The sequence below is a fragment of the Coenobita brevimanus genome, chromosome 61 (assembly GCF_032717465.1).
Source record: "Coenobita brevimanus isolate Jiangsu-jjx chromosome 61, ASM3271746v2, whole genome shotgun sequence".
NCBI classification, from domain to species: Eukaryota; Metazoa; Arthropoda; class Malacostraca; order Decapoda; family Coenobitidae; genus Coenobita; species Coenobita brevimanus.
In genome coordinates this window covers 45,251,483-45,267,764 of record NC_137014.1, presented here as the reverse complement: position 1 = coordinate 45,267,764, position 16,282 = coordinate 45,251,483, and the positions used below count along the sequence as shown (strand labels likewise).

The 16,282-nt window shown below is 48.5% G+C and overlaps 1 protein-coding gene across 1 annotated transcript in view; it reads left to right on the top strand.

Annotated features, from left to right (window-relative positions):
- The window catches only part of LOC145403795 (roundabout homolog 2-like), a 473,869-nt gene that overhangs the window by 448,004 nt on the left and 9,583 nt on the right, over positions 1–16,282 (top strand). Inside the window, exon 4 of the mRNA XM_080275467.1 lies at positions 13,133–13,286. Within this exon, the coding sequence (XP_080131593.1) occupies positions 13,133–13,286 (154 nt within the window). The remainder of the gene's footprint in view (positions 1–13,132; positions 13,287–16,282) is intronic.

The following is a 16,282-nucleotide window of genomic DNA, read 5'->3' as shown; positions in this document are numbered from 1 at the left end:
TGCATGGGTTGTGCTGGAACAAAGAGGCGGCATATTTCACCTTTCCCTGGCAGCTTGATACACTGGCAGGCTATAATTAACGGCCGAGGCAGGCACAGTGCTTGGGGAGAAGGAGGGGAGCCGCGTGGGTGGAGTTGGGGAGGGGGAGACGCAAGGGGAGGGGAGAGAAGGGAAAGAGTAAGGGTGGAGTTGGAGGGGAGAGTGGGAGGGGGAAGGGGAAAGGAGACAAAAGAGAGGGTAAGGACAAGGAGGGGAGAGGGTGTGGATGGAGTAGGGAAGAAGAGGGGAGAGAAAGGGAAGAGGGCAGAAAGGAGGAAAAGCAAACATGTGACTGGGGAGGAATGGGGAGACAGGGAAAGGCATGTGGGTGAAGTTGGGAAGGGGAGGAAAGTGAGTGAAGAAAGGAAGAGAGGGAGAGGGAAGGAAAGGGGAAGGAAGGAAAATTATGAGACGTGTGGATTGAGTTAAGGAGAAGAGGAGGAGGAGGAAGGAGAAGAAGGAGGGAAGGAAGGTAGCGATAGAGTAGTTAGAGAGGTGAGGGTTGTGGGTGGAGTAAAGTAGGGATAGATTTTGAAAGAGGACAGGGAGTAGTGGATGGAATGGGTTAGTGGAAGGAGAGATGTGGATGGGTGAGGAAGAGTGGAATTATGTGGAATATGAGTGAAGAAGGGAAGGGGAAAGGAAGAGGAAGGGCAGGTGGATGGGATAGATGTGGAGAAGAGGATGGCGTGTGAGTGTGGATGGGTGCAAGAGAGAGGGTCTGGATGCGGGCGGTGGGTGGACTAGAGAGACAAAGTAAGGAGCGTCAGGGCTGGGTAGGGGGTGGGAGGATAGAAAAAAAAAGGGTGGAGGGTGGAGAGGTGACGGTGGAAGGAGGAAGGAATAGTGGAGGTGTGGGTGGGGGGGGGGAGACACAAGGAGTGGGAGGTCAAGGGAGAAGGAAGGGTACGCGAGGGCGGGTGGGTGGGTGGGTGTGGGAGACACAGGGAGAGAATGAGGGTGGATGGGTGTAAGAGATACGATTATGGTACTTTTTTGTGTGTGGGTGAGTGGGTGGGAATGTAAGTGGGTGGATGGGTGTGTTTTTGTGCATAGGGATGTGGAAAAGGAAGGGATAGGAACAGAAGGAGGTGAGTGAGTGGACGTGAAGGGGGCGACAGAAGGAGATATGTGAGGGGTGACTTAGAGATTGGCAGGGGCAGAGACCAAGGAATTACACACAGACCTCGCATCTTTGGAGGTTCGCTCTTGCAGGTCCGGCCTAATAATAATCGAAGGACTTCCTCTCTAATTACAAAAGTTTTAAAATCAGAGAAGTTTACGAACCGGATGGAGAAGCAGAAGGAATGGAAGGGAAAGAAAGAGAGGTAAAAGAAAAATAGGAAGAGAACTGCAAAAGGAAACATGAATAAAAGAAAAACAAGAAGAAGGAAAGAATGGAATTGGCTGCATCCCTAAAAACCACCTGAGAGAGAGAGAGAGAGAGAGGGGGGGGGATTATGGGGTTACACAGCCACTGCAACAAAACGCTTCCCTCCATTTGCATAAGTACCCCCTTCGGTGAGAGAGAGAGAGAGAGAGAGAGAATAGAAAAGGACTGAGATAGGCGTTAAAGGAAATGAGAAAGTGTGCTAAGGAAAGTCTAAGGAGAAAGTATGAAGAGAGAGAGAGAGAGAGAGAGAGAGAGATACTCCTAAGCCCACTATAAGACTCGTTAGTAGGTGAGGGATGAGCCGTGGCAGGGTTGGAGAGCATAAACAAACAGGGGTAGGGTAGGGGCGATGATGGAAGAGGGACAGGGAGGGTAGGGTAGGACATGAGAGGAAATGCCAGAGTAGGATAGAGCAGGGCAGGGCAGGACAGGACAGGGCAGGGCAGGGCAGGGCAGGGGAGAGATGGATGTGTTAGGGATGGACAAGGTATGGTAGGGAACAAAATGATGATGTAAAGTAGGGCAGGGCATGGCTGGGTATGGTTGAGTAGGGTAGGGCAGGGAAGTGTAGTGTAGTGTAGTGTAGGGTAGGGTAGGGCAGGGCAGGGCAGGGCAGAACAAGGAAGGACAAAGTAGTACAAGACATAACAAGGACAAAGCCATGAGCGAGGCACTAGTCCGACAAATACTGACATCATGCCCTCACAATTCATCCTAACCCTCTCGCCCTTCCTCCTCTCTCCCCCTCTCCCCAACCTCCTCTCTCCCCCTCTCCCCAACCTCCTCTCTCCCCCTCTCCCCATCCTCCTCTCTCCCTCTCCCCCTCCTCCTCTCTTCCTCTCCCCTAAATCTTTCATCATCACATCCTCTGTCCATAATCTTCTCTTTCCCCCAATCCCTCCCCCAAACTCTTTTCCCCCTCCCTCTGCCCTTTTCTACCTCTTCCCCTTCCCTCTTCCACTGCCCCCTCCTTTTCCTCGCCCCCTACCCCAATCCTCGCCTCTCCCCTACTTCCTCACCCTAACCCTTTCCTCCTCTTCCCCTATCTCTTTTTCTCTCTTCTCCTTATCTCTCTCCTTTATCTTCTTCTGCCATTTTCCCCTTTTCTCCCTCGCCTTCCCACCCCCCACCCACTCACCCAACCACCCGCACCCATTTCCCTACCCACTAACCCATCCTCTCCCTTTCTCCCACGCCCACCCACACCTTCCCCCACCCCTCCACGCACCCACCCATCGCTCCATGTTAAGTGTATTACGCGCCATGCACCCCGTAATGAATAAATCGGATGAATCATGCGCTAGGGTAAATGAGCGTTGATTGAGAGCTTGATAGATAAACCAGGCAAAGGCATTATTGGATAGAGCTTTACCCACTGCACAAACCAAAGAGCCAACGTTGAAAAATGTAGAGCTTGGATGTGAGGCTGTGTGTGTGTGTGTGTGTGTGTGTGTGTGTGTGTGTGTGTGTTTAGAGAGAGAGAGAGAGAGGGGAGGGGGGAAGTTGCACCAGTTGTAGTTATTTAGGAGTGTTGATACTTCGGACGCCCACCATCCACTCACTTGATGTCGTGCTGAATTAAGGTGAGTACAGTTACAGACAGGCCAAATAGTATCTTGTAATAAACCATTTACTACATTGTGTGAACGAATGACGAAATGCAGAGGATGAAAGCATGAATAATTGATGTTTGAGTAATTCTTATACTGATGTGAGGAATTCAAAACATGGCAGTACAGAGGAATACGTTTAGTGAATCCAAATCCTGATAACTTGGAATTCAAAGGATGAATGGTAGGTAAGGGACTCAAACACACCCTCTCCCTTGCCTAATAAATCCGGCACTTGATCTACAGTTCTTCCAGCGAGGGAGATAAGTTTCAACCACTACTGCAATAATAGAGATTCCAGTTTATTATTATTATTATTATTATTATTATTGCTCTCCAGACGATTTTATTCCACTTGGTAAGAAATGGGCTCTTAATGAAGGGGTTGATTCTCTCTCTCTCTCTCTCTCTCTCTCTCAGTGATTGCAGTGGGTGTTTAATAAAGACGGTGATGGTTACTGTTATTGCGTTACCTGTGATTTAATGGGATTGCTTTCTCGTTGATTTCATGGTGCGTGGAGGGAGAGAGAGAGAGAAAGAGAGAGAGAGAGAGAGAAGGGGGGTAGCCAGACATACAGATCAAGACTGGTTGTGTGTGTGTGTGTGTGTGTGTGTGTGTGTCTGTGTGTGTGTGTGTGCGTGCGCGCGCGCCACCTTCCTAACCCCTATCCCCCTTTTCTAGCCTCATGTAACCTAACACAACCTCCTAACCGATTTAACCCAACCCTCCAGTATTCCTCATACATCCTCCTAACTCCTCCCCCTTCCTATCCCACCCCACCCCACCCCATCCCACTCCACCCCACCATCTTCCTAGCCCCCCACTCACCCCACTCCCCCTTAAAACCAGCTCCATTAGCTCCATTAAGAGGGTAAAGCGCCCCTATACCATTAAGCGTTTGATATATGGTGTGCGGCGCCCTTAGAGTTTATCATCATGCCTTATGCCTTCAAGAATTTGCATAGGGTGGGATTTTTGGCCGTGTGTGTGTGTGTGTGTGTGTGTGTGTGTGTGTGTGTGTGTGTGTGTGTGTGTGTGTGGTGGTTCTATGGATGGTGGTACAAAGGAATGGTTATTGTGGTGGTAGTGGTTGCTGTAATGGTGGTGACGGGTGTTATGATGGTGGTAGTAGTGGTTGCGATGATGGTGATGTTGGTTGTTGTGGTGATCGTGGTAGTGGGTGTTGTGTGGTAGCATGGTAGTTTCGGTAGTGAAAAAAATTAAATGTTTTGTAAAAGATGTGAAGAGGACAAGATTAAGATGGAAGAAAAAAAAGATACCTGAACCAGAAAGAAAACGAATAAAGAAAGAAGAGAGAGAGAGAGAGAGAGAGAGAGAGAGAGAGAGAGATGCAAAAGAAACCCTGCTTCAAAAATAATCGTCTTTCAAACGCCGGGGTCAGTGTGTTCCTTCCCCATGAGGCTAAGTGCACCCGTTTACATCGGTCCTGGGGCGAGGCAACGGTACCCAGCCTCACTAGCATCTTAACAGCTTGTCTGATAAATCGCCTTCCTGCACCGTGGAACTAGTTTGAGAGAGAGAGAGAGAGAGAGAGAGAGGGAGAGAGAGAGGAGGGGGGTGGATAGTTGTAGTGGATTATTTTTACTGTAACCAGCCTTATGAGGAAGGGTCCTAGCCACATGAGGATGATACTAGGTTAGGTGATGGGAAGAGAGCCAGGAAGAAATTTGCGAGAGAAAGAAAGAGAGAGAGAGAGAGAGAGAGAGAGAGAGAGAGAGAGAGAGAGAGAGAGAGATTTATGTCGCCACACTTACCACACACACCTCGTTAGATGATCCACCGTTAATATTGATTAAAAAAAATATTTACAGAAGCCTTAGGAGAGAGAGAGAGAGAGAGAGAGAGAGAGAGAGGGAGAGATTAATGGTGAGTGTGATGAGAAACTTGAGGTGGAGAGATCAGAGGGAGTAAAGGAAGATGGATAGAACGGTAATTGAAAGAGAGAGAGAGAGAGAGAGATGAGGGATCGAATCAGGAATGTGGTAGAACGGATAGTGAGTCAGATGGGGGTGAGGGAGGTAGGGAGGGAGAGAAAGAAGTGAGAGGTGAGGGAGAGAAAGGGAGAGAGAAGTGAGGCAGAAAGGTGATGAAGAGGGAGATGATGTGGGTTTGTTGGGAAATGAAAGAAAAATATAAAAGGAGTTATAGAACGGAGGAGAGAGAGAGAGAGAGAGAGAGAAGGGAGGTGAGAGGGAGATGAATGAGTGAAATGAGGTACCGTAATCACTTCCTTCTGACCCTTAAGGCGTCTGTGTTCACCTTCATGACCGCGGTGATGAGATGGGGAGGCTCTATGGGGGCTGGGGGGGGAGGAGAGACGGAGAGGGGGGAGGGGGCAGGGAGGAAGAGGGGGAAAATGTAGGGAGAGATGGAAGAAGAGAAGGGTTATGGAAAGTAGAAAATGGGACCCTTATTTTTTCATTTTAAGGGAGACTTTACGATTTGTAGTGGTTAGCAATATTTCCCATTACCATCTGCACTACAAGAGCTCTTTCCTAAGTTAAATTAAATCGTCTAGAGGTAGCAAGAATAAACTAAAATAATGAGTTTTCGTTGAAGGTGTTAAGTTGGTGAGGAAGTGAGGATGGTGTAAGAGGAACGAGATGGAGGGGAAAAAATGGAGAATGCGTGATGTGAATCCAATGTTAAGGACGCTATGGAGAGGGTGTGGTAGTAGTAGTAGTTGTTGTTGTAGGCCCGGGTTCATCCCAGTGGACTGCAGGCTGAAGTTACCCCTCTACTACAGCCCGTTATTCTCCTTTTTGGATGATAGGGACGTTTGTATAACCTGGCAGCTCCCCCGCCCGGCCATATCAGCGCCACCACGTGAAGGCGCCCCTCTCCAGCACCAGCGAAAAGAGTAAATGAGGGAGGGCGACGTGGAATGGCGAGATGAATAGTGAGAGAGGAACTTTGAGAAATTTTTGAGGGTACCCTCCAAAATGAACTGCGGGATTAGCCGTGTGACAATGGATGGATGAGTGGATTAGGTGGAGATAGGGAGATGATGAAAGGTGTGGTAGGGAGGATAAAGGATAGAGAAAGGGAGAATTGTAGGGAGGAGAGGAAGAGGGAAGGAGAAAGGGAGAGAAGTAAAGAGAGGGGGGAGGAGGCGGAAAGAGTAAAAGTAGGGAGTATATGAAAGATGTGGTAGGGAGAATGATTATGGAAAGAGGAGAGGGGAAAAGAGATTGATAAGGGAGGAAAGGGAGAGAGGAAGAGGGAAGAGAAGAAGCATAGGGAGAGAGAAGGAGGGAGAAAATGAGAGGGAAAGACAGAGGAAGGAGGAGAATTACAGAGATGAAGGTGGAGGAAGAGGAGGAGAGAGAAGGAGAGAAGAAAAGAGAGGAAGACTGAAGAAAGAGGGAAAGAAGGAAGGATGTAAGAAAAGAGAGAGGAAGAAAAATAGGGAAGGAAGGAAGACAAGATAGGAAGAGAAGAGGAGGAGGAAATGAAAAAGAAATGGGAGGAGGAGGAGCGAGAGGCCTGGAGGAGAGATATAAGATGTCGGAGGAGAAGGGAGGGAGGGAGAGAAGAGGAGGAAGGAAAGGTGAAGAGGGAAGGTAGGAGGAAGAACAAGATGGATGTTCAGTCACCCATAGATTAGATGGTATTGGATATGAGCGATGTGTCTCTATCTATCTGCCTGTTTGTCTATCAACCTAAATATCTTCAGTGTCTATCTCGAGGTTTATCTTTGTATCTATCTATCTTTTCATCAATCTATCCATCTGTCTGTCCATCTTTTCATCTATCTATCTCTGTTCATCTGTTTAATTTTGATTCTGTCTATCTTTCTGTCTGTCTGTCTATCTGTCTATCTACCCACCCACCCAGCCATATCTTGACACCTTTGCCTCGAACCCAAAACTCGAGACACACACATCGCGAGCCAAATACGTTACCAGCCCAACCACCGCATCTCCACATTTCCAAAACTTGGGTATAATGCATTCACCTGAATAATTCACGACGCTGCTGAAATGAGACGCGTTTCCACATATGTTTAGGAGTGTTTAGTAATTGGTGGTGGAGACGAGAGAGAGAGAGAGAGAGAGGGAGGGAGGAAGGAAATAGATTTGCGTGTGTATGAATCTTAATACGTCTTCCATACTCCCCCTCCCCCCTCCCCCCTCCCCTCATTCCCCTCTTTAAGCCCTCTTCAGACATCCACCCTCTCTCTCATTCCTCTCTCTCCCCTTTCTTTTGCCCTCTCTCTATCTTCCTCCCCTCTTCGTTAAGCCTTGTAATAGCTGCCTTCTCTCTTGCTTCTTTCTCCCCTCTTCGTTAAGCTTCCTAATGGTAAATCTCTCTCTCTCTCTCTCTCTCTCTCTCTCTCTCTCTACTTCAGTCTCTCCCCGTTCGTCCCTTGTTTCTCCTCTCCCCCCCTTCTGTCTTTCTCTCCTCTCTCCTTGTCTTCTCCCTCTTGCCTCCTTCCTCTCTTTCCGTCTCTCTCCCTCTTCCATTCCCCCTCATCTGTCTTCCACTCCTCCCTCCCTCCCTCTTTCCTCTCTCTCTCTCTCCCTCTCCTTCCCTTGTCTTCACTTTCCTCCCTCCCATCTCCCCTCCTCCCGCCCTCCCATGTCCTCTCCTCCCCGCCCCTCTCCTCTCCCCTCGTTTCATTAAGATGCTGGGGAGGTTAAGATGATGTTGAGATGACCGCAAGCTTCTCAGGAACAATGAGTGGTCGGTATCAGAACACGAGCGAGAGAGAGAGAGAGAGAGAGAGAGAGAGAGAGTTCCTAAGCTCCAAGTTCTTTACGAGTCACCGATACGAAACGAGGCATAGAAAACGGAGTGTCCACAACAACAACAACAACAAGTACAAGCATTAGAGGTAAAGCTGTCTGAGGAAATTAATGAGAGAGAGAGAGAGAGAGAGAGAGAGAGAGAGTCGTAGAAGTGGCTGTGAAAGTGGGGAGAGAGGAGGGGAAGAGGGGAGAGGGGAGAGTGTAGGGAAGAGAGAGGGGGGGGGGATGAGGTAGGATGGGGGGACAGGGAGAATGGGAAAAGGGGAGACGGTAGGGAGAGTGTGAGGGAAAGAGAGAGAGGGAGGAACTTGAGAGCGAGTGAGTGAAGGAGGGAGGGAGGGAGGGAAGGAGGGGGAGGGAGTAAGTTAGGTGAATGAGAGGGAAGGGGGGGAGGGATATGGGAGGTAGGGGTGATATAGGAATGAATGAATAGAGAGGGGGAAGGGCAAAGGGGAAGACAGCAAGGAAAGAGAGACTAGCTGAAGGAGAGAGAGAGAGGGAGGGGAAGAAGGGAGGGACGGAGGGGATGGAGATAAAGCTAAGGAGGAAGGAAGGAGCGTGAAGGAAGGTGAAGAGGTAGGGCTTAAGGGTGATAATGGCAATGGAGAGAGAGATGATGAATGGGAGGAGGAAGGGAAAATGGGAGAGAGGGAGGGGGGGAGTTGGTGAGGCTCTAGTTGATGTTGTAATGGTGGTAGTAGTGAGAGAGAGAGAGAGAGAGAGAGAGAGAGAGAGAGAGAGAGAGAGAGAGAGAGAGGGTCGAGTTGACGTGGTAATGGTGGTAGTAGTGTTAGGTGACTGTTGGTGTATAGGATGAAGGATGGGAGGTAGTGTGTGTGTGTGTGTGTGTGTGAGAGAGAGAGAGAGAGAGAGAGAAACTCTGAAGGAAAAGGAGAAACCAGTGAACAGAGAAGAAGAATGGGAGGGAAGAATGGAGAGAAGGGAAGTGGGGGCAAAGAAAGGGAGGGAAGGAAGAGGAGAGAGAAGGTAGGGAGGGAGGGAGGGATTTGAGGAGTTTGGAAAATAAGGTACGTGAGGTGGGGTTGTAGGAAGGCATAACAGTTTAGTAGAGAGAGAGAGAGAGAAAGAGAGAGAAGGGAAACGCATGGAGGAATAAGATAGGGATGATGGTGAAGGGAGATAGCAAGAGTTGGGAGTTCCTTAGGCATGATGTCAAGATTATATTCATGTTCTCTCCAGTCTCGCATCCTGTCTGTTCCCCTCCCCCCCATCTCTCTTTCTCCCCCTACCCCTTCCCCTTCTCCGTCCCTACCCCTCCCCACTCTATCCTAGCCTACCCTACACTAGCCCTGCCCTGCCATGCCTGTCCTTACCCTACTTTTCCTTACTCCACCCCTTCACCCTGCTCCACCTGAACCTACCCAACACTACCCTACACCACCCCACCCCTCCCCACCCCACCCCTCCCCACCGCACTCTACCTCACCTTACCCTCCAGTTCAACTTCCCCACCCTGCCTAACATTGCCTCACGTCCACCCCACCTCTCTCCACACTTAGTCTTCTCTGCCTTCTGTTTTTCCTTCGCACCCTATCCTCCCCTACCTCACCTCCACCCTGTTTCCACCCCTTTCTGCCCACCCTGCGTCCCCTTTCCTTTAGTCTCTTACTATCCCTACTCATCCCCTGCCAAGCCTACCCAATCCTTTATCTACCATTCCATACATCTCGCCTGTTCCTAGTCTGACTTATCTCCTCCCAACCCTGTCCCACCCATCCCCACTTCACCCCTCCCCTCCTCACATCGCCTCTCCCTTCTTCGCTTCACCCCTCCCTTCCTTGCTTCATCCCACCCCGTCTCATCCAGTACCACTCCACCCTCAAGCACCCATTGTCATCTTATTCCTCCTTAACTCACCCCATCCCTTATTGTCATCTTCCCTTCCCCTCTCTTCCTCTTATCGTCACATATCCTGCTGTACACCCAACCCAACCCAACCCAACCCTTCCCCTCACCGCCACGCACCTTGAGGCCCGCCACGTACTTAAGAAGGCGTGTTGGGCGTGGGTGCTGGGTGTAAGGGGAAACGACATGGAGGGGCCAGACACGCGCTGAGAACGTATGCAAAGTGTTGGATGGTCGCTTAACATTCCTACTTGTCCCTTCCATTTCTCAGTCTCATGCCTTTCACTCTCCCTCTCCCTTTCCTCTTTTACCTTCCATCTGACTCGTCCCCCCCCCCCACCCGCCTCTCTCTCTCTCTCTCTCTCTCTCTCTCTCTCTTTCTCAAGTTTCATGCGTTTCCCTCTATTTTCTCTCCTTTCGACTTGTTCATACCTTCTGTCATCTTCGTTTCCTTCTCTCTTTTTTCCTCTTTACCTCCCTTCAAATCTTTTCCTCTTAGGCTCCTGCGTTTCACTAGCGCTTTCTTCTTTTTCCTTCGTCCTTCCTATTTCCTCTACCTGCTGTCCTCCTTCCTTCTTTTGTTTTTCCTTCCTTTGTGCGTCACCATTTCTTAATATTCTGTCTTCCATTTCTTTCCCGTCCCTCCCGCCGCCTTCCCTCTCTCTTACCTAACCTTTCACTTTGTCCTCCTTCCTTCCTCTCTCCTTCCTTTCCTTTCAGATTTGCCCCTCCTAAGTCTCATAAGTCTCACCCTCTTTCCTCTTTCCTCACTTCCTATCTCCATCCTTCCTCCAATGCCTCTTCTCCAGTTCTCACTCTTCTCACCCCTCTCGCCTTGTGCATTTCGCTTCTCTCAGTACTCTCATCCCCCTTCTCTGCCTGTCTGCCTCTAGCCTCCCTCCTACATTTCTCCCTCTTCCTGTTCTCACCTCCTTCCTTCCTTTCTTCCTTCCTGTGCCTCTGTTTCGCTGTCTGCACTTCCTCATGTTTCTCCCTACCTATTTTTCCATACAATTTTCCTGCCTCTAGACGAGCTTTTCTTTTCCTTATCGTCTCTTTCCTTCCCTCTTTTTTTTTTTTTTTTTTTTTTTTTTAATGTACTGTTTTTCCTTCACATTTTACTATATTCCCACTTTCCATGTAAATTTTTTTTGTCATTTTTCCCCAGGACACATCAAATACACTTCCTCTTCCTCTTCTCACGTCCCACCTCAGTCTTTCCTCGTTCTGCCTTCCTGTTTTCTTCCCTCTTCTTTTCCCTTTCCTTACATTTGCCCCTTTTTCCCCTTTTCCTCATTATTTTTCCAGATTTATATAGCCTATGTTTTGCCTCTACGTCTCTCTCTCTCTCTCTCTCTCTCTCTCTCTCTCTCTCTCTCTCTCTCAAATTTATGCTTCTCTACCACATTACCTTTACCTCCCCACTGACAGCCTCTTCATTCCTCCCTCCCTCCCTCGCCCCCTCTTTCCCTCCTCCCTCCCTCGCCTCTTCCCTGTCCTCTTTTCTCTCTTCTTCTTTCCACTTGCTCCTCTTCACCCTCTCTCCTTCCTTCTTTCCTTCTTCTTCCTTCTTTCTCTCTTCCTCTCCCCACTCCCATTTGCTTATTCAGGACCCTTTTTTCTCCCCCCTCTTTCTCCTTCTTCTTCCTCCTTCCCTCCTCCTCTTCATCTCCCCTTCTCGTTCTTCCCTCTCTCTTTAGCCATCTTTTCCCCTCTCCTTTCTCCCCTCCTCTTTCCCCTCCTTTCTCTCTCCTCTTTCCCCTTCTTTCTCTTCTCCCCATTCCACCTGTCTTTCTCCCCTTCATTTTCCTTCTTTCTCCCGTCCCATCCCCCCTCTCCTTCTCCATCTCCTCCTCTTCCTTTCCATCACCCTCCCCTTCTCCTTCCCCCTCCCCTCTCCCTTCCCTTCCCACATCAGGTATACCTCCATATCTGGCTTTAAGTGTCCCTCTCTGTAAGTGATAGCATCGTTTACCTCCCTCAGTCTTAGCTCCATCATCCTTCCTTCCCTCCTTCCTTCTTTCCTTCCTTCCGTCTTGCCTTTCTTCCCTCCATCCTTTTATCTTTTCTTCCTGCTTCCTTCTCCCTCCTTTTTTTCCTTCTCCCTTCTTATGTTCTTCTTCCTTTGATATATTCTTCCCCCTTCCGTCCTTCTGTCATTCCTTCTCTCGTCATTCTTTCACTTCATCCTTCCCTCCCTATATTTGTCCTTCCTTCTTTCCCTCCTTCATCCTTCCTTCCCCTCACCCTTCCTTCCTTCCTTCCTTCCTTCTTTCCTTCCTTCCTTCCTTCATCGTTGTCCTTCCCAACTTCCTTAATCTCCATTCATCCCTCCTTAACCTCCCCTCGTTCCTCCTCAACTTCCTTCCCTCCCTCCCTCCCTCCCTAATCTCTTTCCTTCCCTCCCTCCCTCCCTAATCTCCCTCCCTCTTTAGCCTTTCCCCTCTCCTTAACTTATGTCGTTTAAGTATCCCTCCACAACACCATATGTGAGAAATCTTCCCTCCCTTCCTCCATCACCTTCTCCCTCCTCCCCCTCCCTCCCTCTCTCTCTCTCTTTGCCTTCTCCCATCCCTCCTCCATCCTCTTCCTCCCTTCTTTCACCCCCCGCTTTCTTACCGTTTCTATTTCCCCTCCCCCCCGTTCCCCTCACCTCCTCCTCTTCCCCCCCCCTCACCTTCTCCCTCTTCTCCCTTCCCTCCACCCCTTCCCCCGTCCCTCCACTCCTCCCCTCTTCCTTCCTTCCACACCCCCTCACCTTCTTCCTCCTCCCCGTCCCCTCTTCCCTCTAACTTCTCCCTCCTCTTCATCATGTCTTCCTTATACATTTTCCCCCGTGACTCACTCTCTCCCCCATACCTGTTTTCCCCATTCTCTTCCCCTCATTCTCTTCCCCTTCCCCCATTCTCCTGTCCTCTTGATTCTTCCTGTCTGTGATTCTTTCTTTAACTCTCCATCTCTCTTCTCTTGCCCTGATTCTCCTTTTTCTCTGCCTTTTCATGTTTTCTTTCTCCTTTCTCTGATTATTTTCCCGTTCTGTCTTTTTTCACCATCTGTTTTTCCCCTCTCACTTGTATTTTTTTTTCCTTTGCTCATTTCTGCTGCTTTCCTCCTATTTTTTTTTTTTTTAATTGCTTGCCTCCACTCCTTTATTTTGTTCTCTCTTTCTCTTCCTGTTTCTTCATCTTCCCATTCTTTCAAGTCCCATTTTTTCCATTTTCCTTCCCCACCCTTCTTCTTGTGTCGCTCCCTTCCCCCTGCTCCTATACTCCCTGCCATTTTATTTCTCACCCTTCTAACACTCTTTTCTCTCTCTCCCCATTCCAATCTCTCTTCCCTCTCTAACTTCTCTCATCTCTCACCATTTTATCTCTCTTCCTTCGCACCCCATCAGTTCCTCTTTCTCTCTCCTCTCTCACCATTCTAACCTTCCTTCCTTCTCTCTCTACAGTGCTACGTGAGGACTTCCGCGAGGTACCGGAAGCGACGCGCGTGGCCGCAGGAGAGACAGCCACCCTTCAGTGCCTACCCCCTCGCGGCAACCCGGAGCCAGTCGTGGTGTGGGAGAAGGATGGTGCTATACTTGACCCCGCCACACAGCACAGGTACGTTATACTGTGTTATACTCGTACGTTATACTGTGTTATACCCCTCCCTGCCACTTGATAGGCCTAGATATGCGTTACTCGTCACCCTAGTAGCGATTGGTGTGTGTTATTCTCCAGTATGATTGGCGTGGATGGCGTTACTTGGCGTTACTTTTGATCGTGCTTCTTCTTTGACGTAGATATGGTTCACTCACTCCACTTATAACTCTGCCATGCTCCACTTAAAGTAGCACCCTCCACCGAATGATAACCTTTTAGCCCACCCACCACTACGTCAATGTTATGTCTCACTTCACCCCATCAATAACGCCTTAGTCCACTCTGCGTTAAGAAATGTCACACTCCCCTTATAGATGTAATAAAGTCACACACCAACCAACATATACATTCAAAGTCCATTTTGTGACTAATAATTGTGTCATATCTCATAATAAGGAACCATATAAAGTAAATCAGACCTCACATTGTCACACAACAGACAAGGTTACATTAGAAAGTTAGGCAGATCTTCTTTGATATGTGACATGGTTTTGAAAGAGCAAAGGAACTGTGGGCTGGAACTTTGCCAGACTCAAACTTCCGGCTATTACATACAAGTCACCTTCCACCTTTGACCTCTTCCAACACCTGTTCACCTGCCCACCAGTTGACCTGCTTCCCACACACACACCTGACACTAATTCCACCTGCCCTGCATATCTGTCAGCCCTCCTCTACCACACCTGTCAGCCTCCCACATCTGATAATCTTCATGTACACCTGTCAGCCACCATTCCACACCTACCAGCCATCGCACACCTGTCACCCCCCCCCACACACCTGTCAGATCACCACACACCTGATAGCTCCCGCACACACACACCTGTCAGCTCCCACACACCTGTCAGCCCCCCCGCACACCTGTCAGCCCCCACGCACCTGTCAGTTCCCCACCACACCTCAAACAAATACAGACACCTATCAGGACTCAGTGCACACACACACACACACACACACACACACACACACACACACACACACACACACACACACACACACACACACCTGTCAAACTCACAAACCTGTCAGGAAGTTCTTGAGAGACATTCCCAGTAATCCAACTCGGCCCACACAACTTAGCGATCGTGTTTTGTTTTGAAGTAGTTTGTTTTGACAGAGGCTGAGAGGGAAATGATGGCTTAGAGGATGGATAAAGGAGACTGGTTATGATAAAGCGTCTGAGAATAAGGAATTTAGTCATTTCCTCATCCAAGATGCTAAAAGAGTCATTACCACACCTCATACAGTACACTTCACACTGCCACACTTCACACTGCCACACTTCACACTGCCACACTTCATACTGCCACACTAACCACCGCCACACATCACACTGCCTCATCATTTCTGCCCCTTTTTCACACACTGCTAACCCTGCCACATATGACATTACCATACTCGCTTTCACAACACCACACCACACCACACCTTACCTCACCTCACCTCACCTTACCTTACCACACCACCCACATGAGAGAAGTGCAGGCTTATAGATGCTCTCAGGTATTTTATTCGTGCTTACACAGAAGATTTTACGTAGAGAAATCATGCCAGTTACCCCTTCGGCCCCATGACGTCCTTTTAAGCTATTGTTGCCACCTGTAAATAATTTTATCCATGTTAAATATTAAAATGAAGGGTTTATAAAGGCTGTTAATTCCTCCAGTTTAGTCTCCCATTAATTTAAAACCGTCCTGAGGCAGCAAATTTAAAACAGAAAATACGTCATCAGATGGTAGGGGTTAAAGGGTTAAGTAAGCGCGGAAGGACAGGGTGAGGCAGGTAATGCGGAGTGAGAGATCCGTAAATAAATATAACTTTAATAACATTCATGGCCCCAAGACAGACAAGAGGAGGGTGGTCAGGCGCTACTTGGGTTTAACAGGGTCATTACAAGGCAGGGTGGGGGGTGGTGGGGGGCAAGGAGGGGGGGGACTTGTACCTACACGACCCCCACTGTGTCTTATTGGACGATGGAGGGGAGAAGGAGAGATTGGGAGATTAGAAGGAGGGGGAAGGGAGTATAGCCTCGTGGGCCGTGGAGTCGCCCTAACACCTTTACCTCACCGGTTTATTTCCCGTCTCTTCGCTGCAATGACGCTTTTATACAGCATTGTATTTTTGCTAACATCATAATATTTAGCATTCATAGATAAAGTGTGTAGCTTTTTTTTTTTTTTTGCGTGTCATTTATTCATGTACTAAAACGGTATTCATATTAGAAGACAAAGGAAAATAATGCTGAAGAATGAGGTGTAATGTACAAAATAAATCGCTAGGGAACAGGTGACACGATGCCTCCTGAGCGCACGAAGATAACCCTCAAGAAAATCCGGGAGGCGAAGGAGGAGGTGAAGCCTGTGTAAGGGAGTGTAAGAGGTCGCTAGATGAATAATGTAGGAGAATTGCGTGGTGTATTAGTGGTCTTGTTAAGGCCTGATGTGAGAGAGAGAGAGAGAGAGAGAGAGATTTCACATGCTGCATAAACTCCCTTCTTTATATCCACTACTAATAAATCCCACGCGCATACCTGAGAAATTATTGCAGGATATTTTAAAGCGTTTCGTCCACCGTTTTAAAAGTGAGGGGAGAATTTATGGACGGAGTTTGATTGACTACGCTTTTCATTTTATTGTCTCTGCCTTTGTGTTTTTCGCTGACTGGATCTGTGTGTTTTTGATTGGCTGATCCAGTGTGTGTGTTTTTTTAATGCAGTTCCTACGTTTTCATGGCTGACTGTACCTCTGTTTGTGTGTGTGTGTGTGTGTGTGTGTGTGTGTGTGTGTGTGTTTTATTGTACCTGTGTGTTTTATTGATTAAGTGTACGTGTTTTATTGTACCTGTATGTTTTTGATTGACTCCCTGTGTGTGTTATTGACTGAGTGTACGTGTTTTTTTTTCTACCTGTGTGCTTTATTGTACCTGTATGTTATTAATTGAGTCTGCCTATGTGT